Here is an 18,087-nt window from a genome sequence, read left to right as displayed (position 1 = left end):
AGCCAGCTTCCCCATGGAAGAGTGCCCTGATGGACTCGCCAGCCCTTTGCGCCTCCCTCTGCCATCACAAAGAGAGGATAAGGTCTTTCTGAAAGGTCGTGTCAGACAAGAGATGGCATGTCCCACACTTCCTCAGGTAAGTCTCAACAGTGGAAGTAATAGCTTTAAGAGAAAAGCAAGATTAACCTCCTCGTTTGGGCAGGATTCAGATGACTGCCATCAGGAAGGACATCTTCAGTGGATGTGGAAGATGAACAGATGACTCACCAGGCTGGCTGATCAAATATTTAAGAACAAAATTAAGTTTCGATGAGGAGAAAACTCTAAATAAATCACTCAGAATTTCTGCTGCAGTATAGTGGAACGGGATGAAGAAATGCTTCATTTACTACTGAAATTTAATTGCGCCTTGATATAACCGCTGGACTGATCAGGCTTTTTCAAATTCAGTAAGAAATCGTGTTCAAATGAAAAGAATCTCTAAGGCTGGGAAGATCTATGCAAGCACTCACACTATGCTTAGGGAGTCACAAACTGCAACACCTCCCCAAAGAGAGTCAGGAGTGCATCTGACAGGAATCCTAGAGCTACCCTGGTTCTACAACAGAAAGACTAAAACACCAACAAGAAGTATGAAGAACAGAGGTTGACATCAGTATTGGTAATCCTCAAAGATGGATTATAGGCTGTGTCCTTCACTACGTAGTGGTAAGCAGTCTGTTAAGATGTCTAGTCTGCCCATTAAGTCTCTCAAGACTGTGAGCAGAGACACTTCTCAGGTTAATTTCATGCATTCAGCATGGAACATTTCCCTAAAAGGAGTAAAGGCACTTGTTCTTGTTTGTTGATGTATTACAACAGTGACATTACGTGACATTGTCTGCACAGGATGGTCAAAGACTCATGAAGAGAAAGCTAGACCTTCTTACTACTTACATCTTCTCTGAAGTCAATGAAAGCTTCATTCTATAGGGCCCCACAACCCTCAAACACCTAAATTCATTGATCAACCTCCCAAGCTGAAGATAGCATATTATTAATGATCTAGCAGAAGCAAGTGGACTAGCACTGGTTAGACATACACTGTCCAAAATTTCTCAGCAATGAAAAGAATCCCATGCTTTCTTGAATCCCATGACAATTATGTTCTGTCTTGCAAATAGAGAGCCCAAGAAAACCACTTTGAACTCCAAGCACTGCACTTAAATTAAATGAGACTCCTACAGACTTATCCTCCACTCAAAGAATTCAGGAGGCTCACAGTATATCTTAAAGCCCTTACGGTTCTGAGAAGTGCAAATTAATGTGCCATTAGGTATGCAACTGATGTCAGAATCTTCCTGAAGTAAGAAACTGAGACTTTTATGATATGATGACTTGATCTACATGTGAAAGTAAATACCCTGCAGAAAGAGAGTCCTACAGCAAGATTACAGTATGATAGGACTATTAATGTGAAAAATTAGTTTCCTTAACCTAAGTCCAGGATGGGTGGCTGCACAAAATAATGCCTTTCCCCTATGAAGAACTGCATGTTTTACTATCACTCCCATGACTAACTATTGATACCTCTTGAAGACAGCTTCTCTTGAAAAGTTCTAAAAAATGGAGGAAAGAGGGGATTCGGAGAGGCAAAGGGGAAAATCTGGTGATTCATGAAAAGTGTGAAAAAAGAAGAGTCAGGTCAAGTTTCCTATCACCTATCTAGGTGATATTCCTATTCCTAGTTCACCTATCTAGGCTGTGCAACACCAGAGATATCAAAAGCCACTGATAAAACCATCTAAAGAATTTGCACTTTTAACCTCATTACTGAAGGAAGCCAGGCTGCATTGTCAGTGTAGAATTATGTTTATCTCTTCTCCCTCCAAAACATTGAACTTACTGACAAATACTCACCTAATTTGACAAAAAACAGTGCTTTCAAAGACATTTTCAAACAATTCCATAAAAATAAACTAACAGGTACAGAGAACATCATTAAATGTGACATTCCATTACCAGCCCCTTTCCATTCTCCAGTTTTGTATTTTAAGAGATTTACTGCCAGTTATTGATACTTACCCTTGCTTGAAAATATATCGTGGTAAATGGAATCTTAACACATCCCAGCCAGTGTCTCTCAACACGAGTGCGGATTCCACTTCCTCTTTCATGATCATCCTATTAAAAAGTTGCCCAATGTAAAACTTTGTAAGACAGCTTCATTTCCTTTAATTCAATCAACAATTTAATAAAGGCATTAATAAAAATTCTGTATTGTTTTAATAATTTACTATAAGTTCAGTTACTAGTATGGCAATGATTATTCTGCATGCCTTTCGAGCATGCCTGATGCTGAACAAATACAAGAATGTCATGGTCCATGATACAATGTGCTTGCACTTCAGGGTTCAAGTCCTGTATAACCTGCGATGGAGAATGCAAAAATCTGACAAGAAATCCACAAGAGTCTTCTCAGACAAAGTAAATTAAGCCATAGTCTTCTAATGAAATATTTTACCAGTATTTAAAAAAGCTTTTTGAAGGTAAAATTGTATGAAAATTTAAATAAACCTTGTGGAATGGAAGCATTGTTTTCATGTGTATTGCCTATCAGGGATTTCCAAATCTACTATGATCAACCTACAAGTTATTTTAAAAAAAAAGTAAATCTCTAAAGGCTAGAGTGACATCTGAGTTTCAAGGTGGTATCTTTCTTCCTTCTGCTGCATCAAATTCCATTTCAGTTTTGAGGATGGAATTCTGTTCTCAGTGAAAGTGTGCATTATTTATTTTTGGGTTACATTTTGAATGTTGAGTGCTGCTATTTTTGTGCATGCTGAATTGACTGGGAAAGCTTTCACTGGTTTCAACAGGGGAAGGAGTTATGCCAACACTGAGAGCTTACAAAAATTTCTTGTTACTAGTACTTGCAATTTTTATGGCATTCAAAAAAATTAATATATACAACCAAAAGATTTTTTTTTTCCACCAAACAGCCTGTAAAACAGGATGAGACAGAGCATAAAAAGACAGTTAATAAAAAATACAGGAACTGGAATCATTCATCTGGAATTTAGTAAAAATCCTGATTAAGTTTAAGAAGAAGAGAATTCAGATTACAATTCATATGTTGCCTCTCAATTTTAATATCTCCAGTTTCATTCAATATCAGTAAAATAGATTACATACACATGTTCAACTCTAGCAGCAGATTATACACTACAAGCTTAATTTGTACAGACAAAGGTTAAGACTGTAAAGACTGCTCCCTCTAACAGTCTTGCAGTATTGACTAGATATAAACCCATAAGGAATGACAAAATAGAGAAAAAAGAGCGACAGGAGGGTGAAAGCTACTACACTGAAAAGTCTTATTCTGTGAACTTCAAAAAGCTCATAATATTCTGTAATGTACACCGTCCTTCAATTACGAACTCACCTCTACGGCACCATGAAGTACTTCATCAAAAATATTAATGAAGACTTCATCCTTCACTGACTGCAAACTGTGGGTGCTGTAGTCACCATTAGGAGCTCTGAAAAGGTTAAATAAACCAAAAAAGTGATTTGAACAGAACAGGAAAATTTGAATACATTTGCATGCTCAAATTAAATTATTATTACTCAGAAGTATTTCATTTTGCCATACCTAAATGGAAGCTCAAGTTCCTCATTCCAGTTGGGGTTTGGACCCTCTGCTGTTGTTGTCCGGCAGACTGTTCGCTGAAAAGAAACTTCTACAAAAGGACGGACTAAAACCTGTAAATAGAGATCAAAACAAAGGAAAGATCTCTATAAAAATGAATCAGAGCATACTAAATTACATGTTTTCATGTGTTTAGAAAAATAAACGTATACTTTGTGGAGATCAGGCTGGTCCAGCCCAGATAAAGCTTTAATATACCTTAAATATTGCACTTCCCAGGCTTCTAAGCATTTATGAAGCTTTTAAAAATGTATGTTAGCATTTCCAAAACATTATGTGTATTCAGAGTACTTGACATATTTATATACACGACCAAAACCACATTTTCCCCTAAGAGTGGGAAAACTACTGGCTATCTAATCAAACAAGGTAACTGAAACAGGACATGTGATCCAGACACCAGTGGAAAAAAGTGCACTTGTATCCTCTTATCAGTAATCCAAGAAGCCTACTGCTACAATCCCGGTTGTCTCTGAAACTGGTCCCTATTACAGATAAGCAACTCCTACTAGACACAACAAACCCCTAGTGTGATTAAAAATGCCTTAATGGAGCATTGCATTAGTGTTCAAATGCATATGGCAGAACCTTTTCTATTTTTTAAGAAACAATAACTTTGAAAGAAAATTGTAAGAAAACCAGGAAAAAACCCTGAAGGGCTTCTGTCTTCATTCAGAAGGATGCTGAAGTTAGTTCTCAATAGCAAGCAAATGTAGTTTCAGTATCAGCCGTAAGAATGGCTGTGCTGGTTTAGACTAAGAGCGCACCAGGCCCAAAATTCAGGCTGTGAAAATGGCCATCAGCAGACACATGCAGAAGAGTAAGAACAGAGCAGGCATATATGATATTTTCTCCTATTACTCTTCCAGGCTTCAACCGTTTTCAGATGAAGGACTTTCCTAAGCCTGTAATGATTTTTCTATTTAGTAACTCCCAAAAGATCACTCTTCCAAATACTCGTCCAATACCCACTTCAATGCAAGCAAACCTCTTCAGTCCACAATACATCTAAGCAGCTTCTCTGGGCACCTACTAACTGCTGCATGAAGAATCACAACCTTCTGTTTGTTTTGAACCTAACTCCTACCACCTTCATTTGACAATCCCTCACCCTTGTACTAAAAGAGCCAGTAAACAATCAAGCCCTATCCACAGTCTCTATATTACTCACGATTTTGTGCCTCTCTACCATATTCCTCCTCCCCTACTTGCAGTTGCTGCCATTCTGGCTGAAAAGCCCTATCATTTTTCACTGTACAGTAGCCATTCCGTATTTCTGACATCCTTATCGCTCTTCTCTGAACCTTTTGCAGCTTTACTATCTTTTTGGAGATCAAGGAGGGGGCAAGCCAACCTCACTAATAAGATATCTTTCTGATGGTAAATGTTACTGTCTGTGGAAAAGAGCTCACAACTTCACGTAAGAAAATGTTAGTTTTTTAATATACCTGGTTGAATGCCCAATCTGGGCTATCCATGGGGCTCTGAGCTGATGGAGAGGCTGCAAACATCTCATTAAAAGACCTTGAAGATTTGGATGGTTGTTGAAGTTTGCTACGAGAGGAAACAGACAATAACAACAACAACAACAACAACAAGAGACAGAGAACACCTTACAAAATATGAATCCCTCACATTCTGTATTAACCATACAGAATTCTGGAAATACTTCTGGTATTTTTATGTTATGACTTTAACCTTGGAATGATATTTATTCGATCAAATAACATGAAAAGAATGCCAGAAAGGGGTAGCAAGTGTATAGCTCTTGTAAGTGTCACTGCAAGAGTGCTTTGTGCCTGGAGGCTCTCTTTTCTGAAGAGCTGATCAACCCCAGACTTTTTTTTTGTGCCTCCCCCATACAGTCTCCTTGAGCGACAGGTTTTTCAGTTTAAGGAGATGAATCCCCACAGAATTCATAAACAGTGTAGACTTCATGGTATCCAGGCAAGTCCTCTATGACAAAAGTAAACCCATATGAATATTACACAATCAGCAACCCATGAGTGAAATAAAATAAATGTTAATGCATTTATTTTTATAGTGTTTCCACATAACTTTTTTTGTAGTAACACCACACTAGAGATTATAAAAGAATAACTATTAATGGCAAAAGCAGCTCAAAATAAGATACCATATAATGCAAAAAGGCTGGGAGGGTTTTTTGTTATTTGTAATGTAGTTATTTTTGTAATACTGATAATGAATTGAAATTTTCATCCTTTCCTTCTTGTCAACAAGTTTCTAATATGAATTGCTTTTCTCAGTATGAACTTATTTACAGAAATCCAACAGAACCTTTATTATAGTAAAGAGATAAAACACCAGAAGATGCTAAATTCTGTACGCACAGTAATTGGTCAGCTTGAAACCACCTCGGAGTTAAATGCAAAGTGTATTCATTTTGGGAGACAGAGAGAGAATGCTGCACTAATACATTGCTTCTGGAACTGAACCAGACTGTTCAGAACTCAAGTACCTTTACATGACACAGCATCATGCAGTGCAGGCATTGCCTTAATGGGCCTGAAGGTAATGGTCACCTTTAGAATTAGTCAGAGACAAATTAGGCTCCATCCATTAACTTAAACAAACACTTCATGAAGGATAAGACCAACATGCTACACTCAGGAGGCAAATATAGTATCCCACAATGAAGAACTTTTTTTTTTAATACTTATTTTTAGTATCCAATTAAGATATTATGAATTATAATTGCCCCGAGTATAACTAGCAGGCTTGCTTAAGGTATAATTCATCTGGTATTACCAGAGTTATAATGTTGTCAAAGCTGTAAGTTGCCTTTCAGGCAGTTTTTCCCTCAAGAAGATGAATACAGTTTTTGGCAAAACATTTCTTGAATTTAGCAGTTATTGATAAATGATCATATTATTCTACAAACTTACAAAACAGCAGTTCTTTATCTTTATTAATAAAAAGATAAATGTATTTATGTTTTTATCATGAGGATCCAAACAACACCCATGGCTGAATTTCAACATTAGTTGCTTCAGCTGTCCTCAAAACAGCTGCAACCAGAAAATGAATCTGTACTGGAAACAGGCATTTAAACATACCTCGTCACTGGTTTTCTCACTGGAATATCATAAGCTCTAACGATGTTCACTAACAGTTTTATGTCTCCATCTGATAAATTCTGTGCTGTGACCTTCTTCCTTTCTTTTCTTCTTGGCTTTAATGGCCGTTTTGGCTCTGCCAGTTTAAAGAGGCTGAGTCCCAAAATACTATTAATCATAAAACAGATATTTATTCATTTTTGCATAGAATCCAGCATTCTAGTGTCTCCATGATGCACATGCAAATTATGCACTAACAGCAAACGGAAATACATGCTCCTGTTAGTGCCATACAAAACTCTATGAAATGTCAAAATGTTTTACTTGTTTAATACTACACAATCCAGTTCTGTCTTATATTTCAGAAAGTATAACTTAAAAGTGCAAAAAAGTTTGGTTTTTTTGTTTTTTGTTTTTTGTTTTTTTTTTCAAAAACTAGGTAAGATACAAATAAGACAATTACACAGTTCAAGATAGATCTAAACTATAGTGCTATAAACAAGGTATCTAGCAGATGACGACAACCACTGTATGGAATAGGCAAAAAATCTAATTACACAGCTATGTACAACAAATAAGAGGCTACAGAAAGGAAGCAGAATGAATATGCCACAACATACCCTGGACCCTCAGAACTTATAACCCAAGGCAAAGCAGAACCAAAGAAAAAAAAACAACAGGAGAAGAATAAAAAGCAGATGTATGTTTTTATACATCATTGAAACTAACTGCAGACATTCCAAAATTACTTTAAAAACTCATAGCCAATGGCATTATTTCTTTATACATAATTAAAAAATCAAGGTACTTACTGTTAAAATAACACAAAACCATGAGTTACTGAAATATCTCACTAAGTAGATGCTTTAAACAAATAATGGTGTATTTTAAATTCCCTAACCATATAAATTAGCAAATAGAATGCAATATGAATTAGTATTCATGATAAGAAAATATCAATGAAGCGTTTGATTTTAAACAACTCCAAAAGCTGATTATAGTCTCATTCAGATTTTTCCATTCTATGATGTGAAAACACAAACTAAAAAATAGGATGAACTCTTTTGTAAGAGAGCAAGTCTCTGTATCTCCAGCAGATGGGACTGTTTAGATTTATACTGCTGACTGAAAAAACTTTGGCTGTTCTTTAAGGGTGTCATGTTTATAGCGAACACAAGCAACTTCTACATGAAAGAAAAAATAACTATCTTTCACGACTTGTTTACTTACACAGATTTTAAGTGAGCAACACTAATCAAGAGTCATCTATGCTGTGATGACTGATAAGTGTCAAAATCAACAAGAATGGGATTTGGAACAAAAATTAAAAGAATGTGCTTAAGTAATAAAACAAATAACAATCTTAAAAGAAAAAAGAAGCCATTTCCAAACCCAGTAACATTTCTGAAAGTAAACAGCATATGACAACATCCAGCAACAGCAAACAGAAATACATGACAAGTAAAATAAAGAAAATGACTGTTAAAAAAAATCTATTGCACATTATTTGCAGGGCATATGCACTGACTTAAAGTGAGGATCACCTATAGAACCAGTAGTAGTGTTACTACCTCTGATGCTTGTCTGGTATTTGGAAATCATTCAATTTGGCAGAACCTAGGGCTATGATCAGCTCATCAGATCACAGCCTGATGCATTATATCATGCTAAATCTTATTTACATACTGTCACATTACTTTTGCCAAAACCAGACTTTTTCTTAAAAAAGTTTTTATGCACTTTGTATCAATACACTGCCTGTACTGGCAGAGGTGTACATAGTGATTAGAAGCTTATATATTATACTAAACACAAAATCACAACAGCTGGTCACATTAATATACTTTGCAAAACAAGATCAGAGATGGTTTTACATTAATTATTTTGATTTAGAACAAATAAAGATAGCTCCCTTACCCTAGGCTGGGAATCTCCTCTTCATTGACAAGGTCAGAGAGAAGGAAATGGTGTTTTGCTATGAGGAAACGGTTTATCACTGATTCTCGAACCTGTGAATGGGGAGGGAGAAGAGACAAAAGTACATTTCTAATCCAAACCCACTGCAAATACTTGCATTCTGTCTATTAAACACAAACAAAATGTCCAAATATATGTTCTTTATGTTTTCCTAGTTTTAAAAGAATCACAGTCCAAGGAAAATTTTCTTTCCACCAGGTATTTCTTCACAACATAATATAAGCTCATTTTACGAATACGATGATTCTCTAGAAATATACTGGCTAGCCAGATATAAGAACATATGAAAGCATGCAATCAGAAAATGAAGTCTTTTCTGCTTACAGCTATTCATCAGAAACAATCACAACAATAAATGACACTAATGGACATCTCTTTTCCATGTCTAAATGAAGTTGCAGAAAAGGCTGTAGAGAAATCTACATGGTATTAGTTATGGGGAAGAAAACAACACTTTAGACGGCAGAACAATCGATGAAGCCTGTATTACAAATACTATGATTTCAAATAAATGTTTAAAATCCATAGTTCTTTGCATTTCTATGCTGAGGTCATAGACTGAAGCACAGAGAAGAAAGTCCTCCCTTTTCTCCCAACAACTATGTGGAAGCAGACTGAGAGTATTGCCTTTGTCCTTTTTTCCTACCACTAATGCTAGCAATGCCTGCGTTATTACAAGATCAGTTGCAGAACAGCAGTAACAAACAATTTTCTGCAATACATCTCCTTTTGTTACTTTTAAAAGTTTTTATTTAAGTTATTATGCTTATTATACCTTTGTGTTGAATTGACAGGCATATATAAAGATCACATTTCAGAGTGAACTGAATTTCAGTTCTGATGTGAGCAACCTAATTTTCAAGCACATATGACAATTTATAAAAGTATAAAATATCCAAATATTATTTTAAAAAAGGCTACTTGTATTTAATCTAAAAAAGTGACAAATAAAGGTACTATAATGTATGTTACTCTGTACTACTACACTATTATTCAGTGCGCTGCATAAACCATATGTTTGAGGACACACTTAAATACCATGCAAAACATATGGGGCCGACACAGACATGACAGCTTTGTTAAAAATAGGTTTTTTTAATTATCATACTGAATCTGGGCTTTGGCATTTGCCTGGAATATTTAAATACTCCTCATTGTCTATGATTCTTTTACAAACCATTCTTTCTAACAGGCAAGTTGTTTTGTCCTACATCAAATCAACCTTATCGTCATATTACATGTTTTGCTGGCTGGCTAGGATTTGATACACTTTTTGATATTTCCAGTACTGGTAAGAAACTGGTAGCCATGTTTTACACTTGCTATTTTGCCAAAATAGTCTGGAATTGCAAACTTCTCTTGGTTATATGACCAATGTTTTCCTATAATTTTTTTCCCTAAGGATTAAAGAGAATGTCATCCTAACATAATGAACAGACTAGAAAAATAAATTAAATCAAGATAAGGGGGAGAAGATGTTACTTTAATACCACAGTGAAGGTAATGGGATGGAAGATAGGCCCTCTGCCTTAGGCTGCAGGACAAGACACTCTGTGTATTGCATTAAATTATTTTTAACAGCGATTAGGGCCATTCTGATGGAGATAATTATGTTCTCAGCACCACAGCTTACAAGAAGGAAAATAGGGAGGAAAGGGAAATCAGTGAATACCTGGGACAAAAAAGTACAAATCTCTGGGACACTGGAGCAAAAAAGAATTTACAGAATTGCTTGAAAAATCCAGAATGGCTGGTCATTTTGTATATTGCATCTTTTTCAATAACATTAAATGAGTCATTCACAAACCTCCACTTGTCCAATTAGACCAGTTTCAGGCCTAACTTGGAATTTTAAAGATGTTTGTAGGTCATGTTTAGACATGAATCAGTTTTTAGTATTCATGGAAATAAAGCATCCAAGTATAGAAGCAACATATGGCCTAGAGAAATATGGTGGATCCATATTTTTTCAGCTTACCTTCTGTAGATAGTTGGCAACAACTGCTCTATGTGCATCTAGGTAATTTTTGCTGTCAATCACATCCCTCTCTTGCAGTCTCTTCTCATAGTCCTAAAGATATTTACTAGAGTTTGTGATTCGATATATATTCAGTGCTTTATTACATAAAAGAAAAATGGTAAATATTTCATTAATACTAATGTATGGATCACAGTAAACCAAAACAGATGTCGGAGGTTTATAAAGCTATTTTTAATGCTAATGTATACAGCAATAGCATTGCTAAACTTCCATGAATAGACAAGAATTCCATTAAGTTACAAGATTCATGTGGCTTAAATTACTATGAATAACTTGAAGATTTCCCTCGCCTCTTTTAAAGCTGAATTTTGACCTGCCGCTGTAAACTGAAATTCCATTTGAACTGGAAATAGCTTCTCTTACTGCAGCTGCAATTGGGAGAATCCTTTATAAACAGAAGTGATGCAGTATTCATGGAAGTCGACCTGAATCTGAACTGTGTTTGAATACACATAACTAGTTTTCATAGTGTGTAACACTGGAAGAAACTCCACTTGTGGGAGAGTTTGTTGAGAAACAATTATTGAACAGATTTAATAGCGTAATAAAAATCTTTGTTTGTACATTGTGAGAAAGTGAAAGCTCTTTAAGCAGCCAGAGTGTGAAGATTTTGCTTTGCCTGAGGTTTGATAAGAACCTGTAGCCTAACCGAGGGACTGAGATTAATACTGGTTACCACCACTAGAAAAAGATTTACGAGAAGCACTTGGTTCTTGGGGAGAAGCATGTTGATGGAGTATTTCTCAGGGTTGTGGTTACTATTCTGGTGGACTACAATTCTGGTGGACATCTGTACTGACAGATGCAACTTTTATTCACAAGTTTAGGAAAGTGTCTCATAAATTAAGAAAAGGCTAGAGCTGACACTCAGCTTCCAAGCAAAACACAGAGCCTACAAGTCCAGAAGGTCTCCCAGGATCTGCAGCTTAATAGCAGTCTGCAAATCAGGTTGGCTTTAGAACCACAGCTAGTTATCATGTAAAAGCTACTCAATAAAATTAATCTTCAGGTTATTTTGCTACTGTTGTTACTTAAGAGAACATAATTTTTTCCTAAGATAAATGGTCCAGGAAGCACATTCTGGAAACACAGTGCTTCATTATTTCCACAATAAAGCTTTATCTAACTTTTCCAGTGCCTAATAATTATTGTTGAACGACTTCAGATTAGCCACAAAATAAAATAAGGATAAGCTCTTCTGAGCCAGAAATCTTAATTTTAGGCAGACCTAGTAATGACTAAGCTAGAAGTCCAATAATGAGAGTTGAAGGTCTAACTGCTACATGCATATGCATTGCTCCCTTCAGAAGTCTTTTTACTGCAATATAAGTACTGCAAATCATTAATTAGTACTTGTTAACTGTTAGTAAACTGTTGGCATTAAATAAAGTTTCAGAAGAAATAGGAAAAGATTGTCAACTTCTGATAAAGCAAACACTCAGATACAGACTGGTTGGCCCCGATTCTGGTGTTGAACACCAAACTGAAACTCCTCCCATTTGACCCAAGACACTTGTGTTGCTTTATTTCCATAAGTGTATCAAGACATTCTGCTTGCCCATGAGCATGGCATGTCTTGGATTATCAAAATCCTACAGACCATGCTGCTGGTTTTACTGGTAGAGATGATGGTCCCATTTGTTCTGAGGAACACAAGGAACCAAAAATATAAAGCAAAAGAAGATTTCATAGCAGTACTGTGTATTAGTGCTGTACACTGTAAAAAGACTGGAGAGGACGAATACAACAGAATCACTTGGGGAAACACCACAGTGGGAAAAAAAGAAGGTAATTTCATGGGCTAATTGTATTGGGTCTGGCTGGGATGGACTTAATTTTCTTCATAGCTCCCGGTATGGTGCTATGTTTTGAATTTGTGACTGAAATGGTGTTGATAACACAGCAGTGTTTTGACTATTGTTGAACAGTGCTTGCACAGTGTCAAGATTATCTCTTTTTCCAACTCCCCTCCAGCAAGTAGGTTGGGGGTGCACAAGAAGCTGGGAGGAGACACAAGAAGAACAGCTAACCTAATATGACCAAAGGGATATTCCAGGCCATATAATGTCATGCTACCAGTAAAACAGAAAGGAAGGGATTTTGGGGAAGGTAGCCATTGCTCAGAGACTGGCTAGGGACTGGTCTAGATGTGGGAGATGGCAAGTGCCTTTACATCACTTATTTTTTTGTTAGTTTTATAAGTGAAGGAAAGAGGAAGAAGAAAGAAAAAACAATCTCAACCCGTGAGTTTTCTTGCTTTTGCTCCACCTATTCTCTCCCCGTCCGGGGTGGGAGGGAGAGGGGAAATGAACAAGTGTCTGTGTGGTGCTTAGTGGCCTACCACGGCTAACTGGCTTCCATTATCAGATTTAGGTATGACTACAGAATTTGTCATTTAGGAATAGAGCTAGGATATAGATTGAAAATATCATTACTTTCAACAAGTCGAATGCAGTTATTCCTGGTTGGGACAACCTGAGGAAGTATGGGTTTGAATGGACTGCTTGCTGGGTTGAAAACAGGATGGACAACTGAGCTCTGACAGCAAGGATGAATAACTCAATCTTCAGTTAGTGTCCTCTAACTAGCAAAGTACCCCTGGGATTGATTATAGGACCATATTACTCAGCATCTCCACCAGTGACCTGGATGAGGAGACACAATACACTGTCAGCAATTTAGCCAACGATACTTGATTAGGAAGAGTGGTTAATACAATGAATGACTGAACCACAATTCAGAGGGTTCTTGATAATTGAAGACTACGACAACTGAAGTCTCAATAAAGAAAATGCAAAATTCTGTATTGAGGGTGGAGTAACTCCACGTGCTGGCACAGACTGGAAAGCAACCAGCAGAATAACAGCCATATTGAAAAAAATCTGGGGGTTATGGTTTAATGACAACCAACGACGTGCTCTTTTGGCAAAAGGCAAACCACAGGCTACATTAGGAGTAGCATGGCCTACAAAGGGAAATTACTAGCCCCTCCAACTTGGCACTTGTGAGGGCATACCTGAATTACTGCGTCCAGTCTGGGGCTGCCAGTTCAAGAAGCATGTGGAGAAACTGGATGGGGTCCACTAAAGGACTACTAAGACAGTCAGAGGCCTAGAGAACATGACCTACAAGACGAGGTCAGAATCTTAGAATTACGTAGGTTGGAAGAGACTTCTGGTGGTCATCTGATCCAAACCCTCGCTCAAAGCAGGAACAACTCCAAGCAGGATGCTCAGGGCCTTTGCTAGTTGAATTCTCAGTATGTCTAGAGATGGCAATTCTACAAACTTGCTGGACAACATGTTCTAGAATTTGAATACATTCTTTGTGAAAAATGTTTTCATTATATCTAACTGGAATTTCTCTTGGAGTAACTTGTGTCGATCATCCTCTCCCCTCTAAGATGAATCTCACTCTCTTTTCTCTGCACCATCAGGTACCTGAAGGAAGCCTTAAGATACCCCTTTAGCCTTGCCTGCTTAGGCCAAAACAAACTTAGTCCTTTCAGCCTCTCCTTGTACGTCACGTGCTCCAGCCCTGTAGATATTCTGGCAGCTCTGTGCTGGACTTGCTCCAGTATTTCAGTGTCTTCAGTGACAAGGTGTTCAACTTAATCAGTCTGGTGAGGAAGAGATTAATGAGCAATCCAGTATCTGCCCACAAATATTTGAGGGGCAGTTACAAAGAAGAGAGTACCAAACTCATCTCTGTAGTTCCAGATGACATAACAATGGAAAACAGCCATTAAATACAACTTGGAAGGCTCAGGTTGGACATGATTTTTTTTTTTTTTTAAATAATCACTGGAAAGATAGTGCAGCAGTGAAACAGGTTATCCAGAAAGGCTGTGGAATCTCCCATGTAGAGATTTTCAAGACTTGGCTAGATAAATACACAGCTGACCTCATCTAGTGCTGGCAACAGTCCCACCACTTCAGTGGAAAGCAGGACTAGACGACCTCCAGACAATATTTTCCAAACAATATTTCCACGATTCTATGAATTTTCAGACTTCTTTGCCAAATAGCTAGTAAACCAACTAGGAACAACCACTTTAAACTTAGTTTTGAAGATCGTGTCATATAAAATGAACTTGGAATGAGTGATCATGGGTTTATCCAATTTACTCTTAATGGAAAAAAACAAATAATTCTTAAACTATGGCTTTCAATTTTGAATGCTAACATGAAATGAACAAAATTAGTCCGTAAAATCAACTGGATCAGAGATGTGTATCAAAGATGTGGCATAATCTTTAAATAAAAGATACAAAACTAATCTAAAATTTAAAAAGGAAAAATACTTACTGCAAAGAGCCAGACATTATTGAAATAATAAGTATCTTTAAAAGATATAATCCAAAAGAAATGGAAGAAAGGAACTTTTCAAAGAAATAGGGTATGCAAGAAGAAGTAGGGATAAAGCAGCAGTTGCCAGAATCTGTGATGATTCTGATCCTGCTAAGGCAATGAACACACTAAAATGCTCCTTAGCTACATGAATTGCTAAAGAACAAAAGAATGTGTGACTTAACACTAATAATGGAGTTGAGATTAAAAATAATTGGAGTATGACCCAAATAAAAAATGCACACATTGCATTTCAGTAAGGTAATTAACAGACAGGCAAGGACAGGGTAAGCTAAGTGGAACAATGGACTAAACCAGAAATAACTGCAACACAGGCTGTGGAAAAACATAAAAAGGTTTTAATTCTCATTAAGAATCATTGCTTCCAGCAGTCTCCATAGAAAGGGCTCAAAAGTTAATAAGCGTAACCCTGAATTATCTTTGCATTACATTTCTATATTTGAAATCATCTTTAAAAAAAAAGTCTCTTACTTTTTAAAAAAAAAGGTATCTGAGAACATTTGTGTCTACAGCAGTTGCTGTGTTTTATTTTTCCCCTTCCACAGTAGAGCTGTGGAAATATTGTCTTGGAGGGAAGCTATCTTAATTAGATTAAAATAACACTAGAAAAGACTGAAGGAATAAGATTCTCTTTTTTTACACATCAGCATAGCTGTACATTCTTTAAGGGACCAACTGACTTGCAAGTCAAATATTATTAGCATTAAAACTAGAAAAGAAATATTTCATATAACATTCTACCTGGAAGATTTTCTCACTGATTTCTCGTTCATGTAAAGGGACTTGCTTATAGTTTCGGAACTCTGCCACCTCCCCATTTCTGAGCTGCAAGAGTCGGAATCTCTTTGATCTATTAAATTCCTCATCGGAAACAAAATTAAATTCTTGCTGCAACTGTTCCAATCTGAAGAAATCAGGAACATGTGCCTCTCCACTTGTAGCAACCTAAATTAGTCAAAAAATTATAAACCTTTTCATACAAAGTGACAAAAGTCTATAAAATAACTTCTGTAAATCTTACATGCATATTGCAAGGATGTTCATTTTAAGCAAAAGCAATTGAGATGGATCAAACTGAGATTGAAACATTAAGTGTTTTAAAGTAGGATTTTGTTGAGCAAAGTATATGAGATTATACATTCAAGAATACAATAAAATTCTATTTCCTTATAACATAAACAAAACATTAAAGAGTAGGAAAACTATAACATAGCAGAGTAACCTAGGAAGCTGTACTGTAAAGACAATTCATTTACACAACTTCAGCTATGTAATAGCTCCTCAATTTGATGTTTAGAAAAAGTCCCAACTTCTACAATACACTAGATCTCTTTGTGCAGTTGTCACTAATGAGCAACTTCCTATTTAATACCATGCAAGTACACTGGGAATACCCCTGCGCTTTAAGGAAACAACAAACTCAAAATCCGTATTTTTTTTAATTTATAAATTAATCAGTTTGCGTATTCTCTTATGCCTATTTTTCACCACTACAATACTACTGAATGGATTAATAAATCATACTCATTAATAAATAATTAACCCACTACTAAATGGATTAACAAATCATATTTTTAATAGACATTTTCCTTCTTAACACTCACACAAGTACGTCCATCACAAATTCAAATGCTACTACCTCCCTGGCATGCATGCAGATTGCCCGAGAAGGTACTGGTGACTAGGTGTTTCACAGCTCCATTAGCCCTACAGCTCTGAAGAAGCCACTCACCATGATCAGCTGCATCAGAGCTGCATTGTTTGGGTCATTTGGATCAAGTTTTGCTTCCGCTGCCCACTTAGCTAGTTTCTTCATGTCAGTTAAGCCCGATGTACCAATGGATGCAATAGCATCAATATTTTTTAAAGCGCTAAAAAGAGAGAATTGACAGAACTTATACCTAAAACACATACGATTTAGCAATATAAAAAAAGTATTTAAAACAATCTTAGAAAAAACCAAAAAGCTCCCCACAACCTGAATAGTAAATTCCACTACACAGTTCTTAGTTGTAGCTATGCAACTGAGGGAATGATGACTTGCAAAGGAAAGTAAGGGAGAAATATGAAGGAACTGGTGGAAGGGAACTTTTATACAAGGTAATAAGGTGCTTATTGATACAATTATGATACACCTACACTATTCCATGTTGCTGATTACTAGAAAGTAAGATGATAAATTGGCTCACAGCATGAAAGTTAACATAAAAGTTTTGACAATCCATACTGAAAAGAACTTCTTAGATGTATAGTCCTTGCTTGTGCTGTTTTAAATCCTGTCCTTGACCTGTGTCCTACATGGCTCTCAGACCTGCATTGCAGCCTTGCTCTCTGCCCCCTTCCCCGCTGTTTCTGGGTAGACCCTGGGGCCTGATTCATCCCCTCACCATGTCTGGGACTGCTGCCAGCACCCTGCTCTGCCTGCCATGTTCAGTTCCTCCACGCTGCCTGTGCTGGGACACCCTTGCAGCCTTCTCCCTTATGGTGCAGCCCTGCTTTTGGTCCTCCCTGACAATGAGTCCCAGCTCCACTCCTTATCCTTTGGACGCTCCTGCTCACTTTCTTATATTCACAGTAGGCAAGGAAGTATGGTAGGTAGTTCGGAGGCCATTTGTACACTGACTTATGGCATCTTCTCACAAAGGCCACCCCTGAAGCCCCACTGCTACCAAAACCTTGCCACGTAAACCAAATACAGCAGGACATGCATATTATTAGCCAAATACCACAGAAGGTGGATGTTGCCCCTTCTCTTGTTAGGGGTGCTAATTTGAGTCTTTGTTTTCTACTTATCTGAATATTTTAAAGAAAGCTTTAATAACTTAAGGATCTTTCTCATGCCTGGTTAGAATCAGCCAAATATCCAGCAGTTACTGGAGTGGCAGACAAAGCAGTAATATCAAGGTTATATCTTTAGGCACCAGTCTTGAA

General features: G+C 36.9%; 1 protein-coding gene across 7 annotated transcripts in view; it reads right to left on the bottom strand.

Annotated features, from left to right (window-relative positions):
- Positions 1-18,087, bottom strand: part of CC2D2A (coiled-coil and C2 domain containing 2A) — a 66,462-nt gene that overhangs the window by 13,464 nt on the left and 34,911 nt on the right. For 6 of the 7 annotated variants that reach the window (XM_075499777.1, XM_075499773.1, XM_075499775.1 and 3 more), the window contains 9 exons: positions 16,889-17,027; positions 15,898-16,101; positions 10,724-10,816; positions 8,686-8,777; positions 6,769-6,936; positions 5,140-5,245; positions 3,635-3,744; positions 3,425-3,521; positions 2,065-2,163 (listed from right to left, as the gene is read on the bottom strand). In XM_075499777.1, coding sequence (XP_075355892.1) covers positions 2,065-2,163; positions 3,425-3,521; positions 3,635-3,744; positions 5,140-5,245; positions 6,769-6,936; positions 8,686-8,777; positions 10,724-10,816; positions 15,898-16,101; positions 16,889-17,027 — 1,108 coding nt within the window. The remainder of the gene's footprint in view (positions 1-2,064; positions 2,164-3,424; positions 3,522-3,634; positions 3,745-5,139; positions 5,246-6,768; positions 6,937-8,685; positions 8,778-10,723; positions 10,817-15,897; positions 16,102-16,888; positions 17,028-18,087) is intronic. The other variant, XM_075499779.1, reaches the window with a different exon arrangement.

Source organism: Mycteria americana, chromosome 4, assembly GCF_035582795.1.
Source record: "Mycteria americana isolate JAX WOST 10 ecotype Jacksonville Zoo and Gardens chromosome 4, USCA_MyAme_1.0, whole genome shotgun sequence".
NCBI lineage: Eukaryota > Metazoa > Chordata > Aves > Ciconiiformes > Ciconiidae > Mycteria > Mycteria americana.
This window is presented reverse-complemented; position numbering and strand designations above follow the sequence as displayed.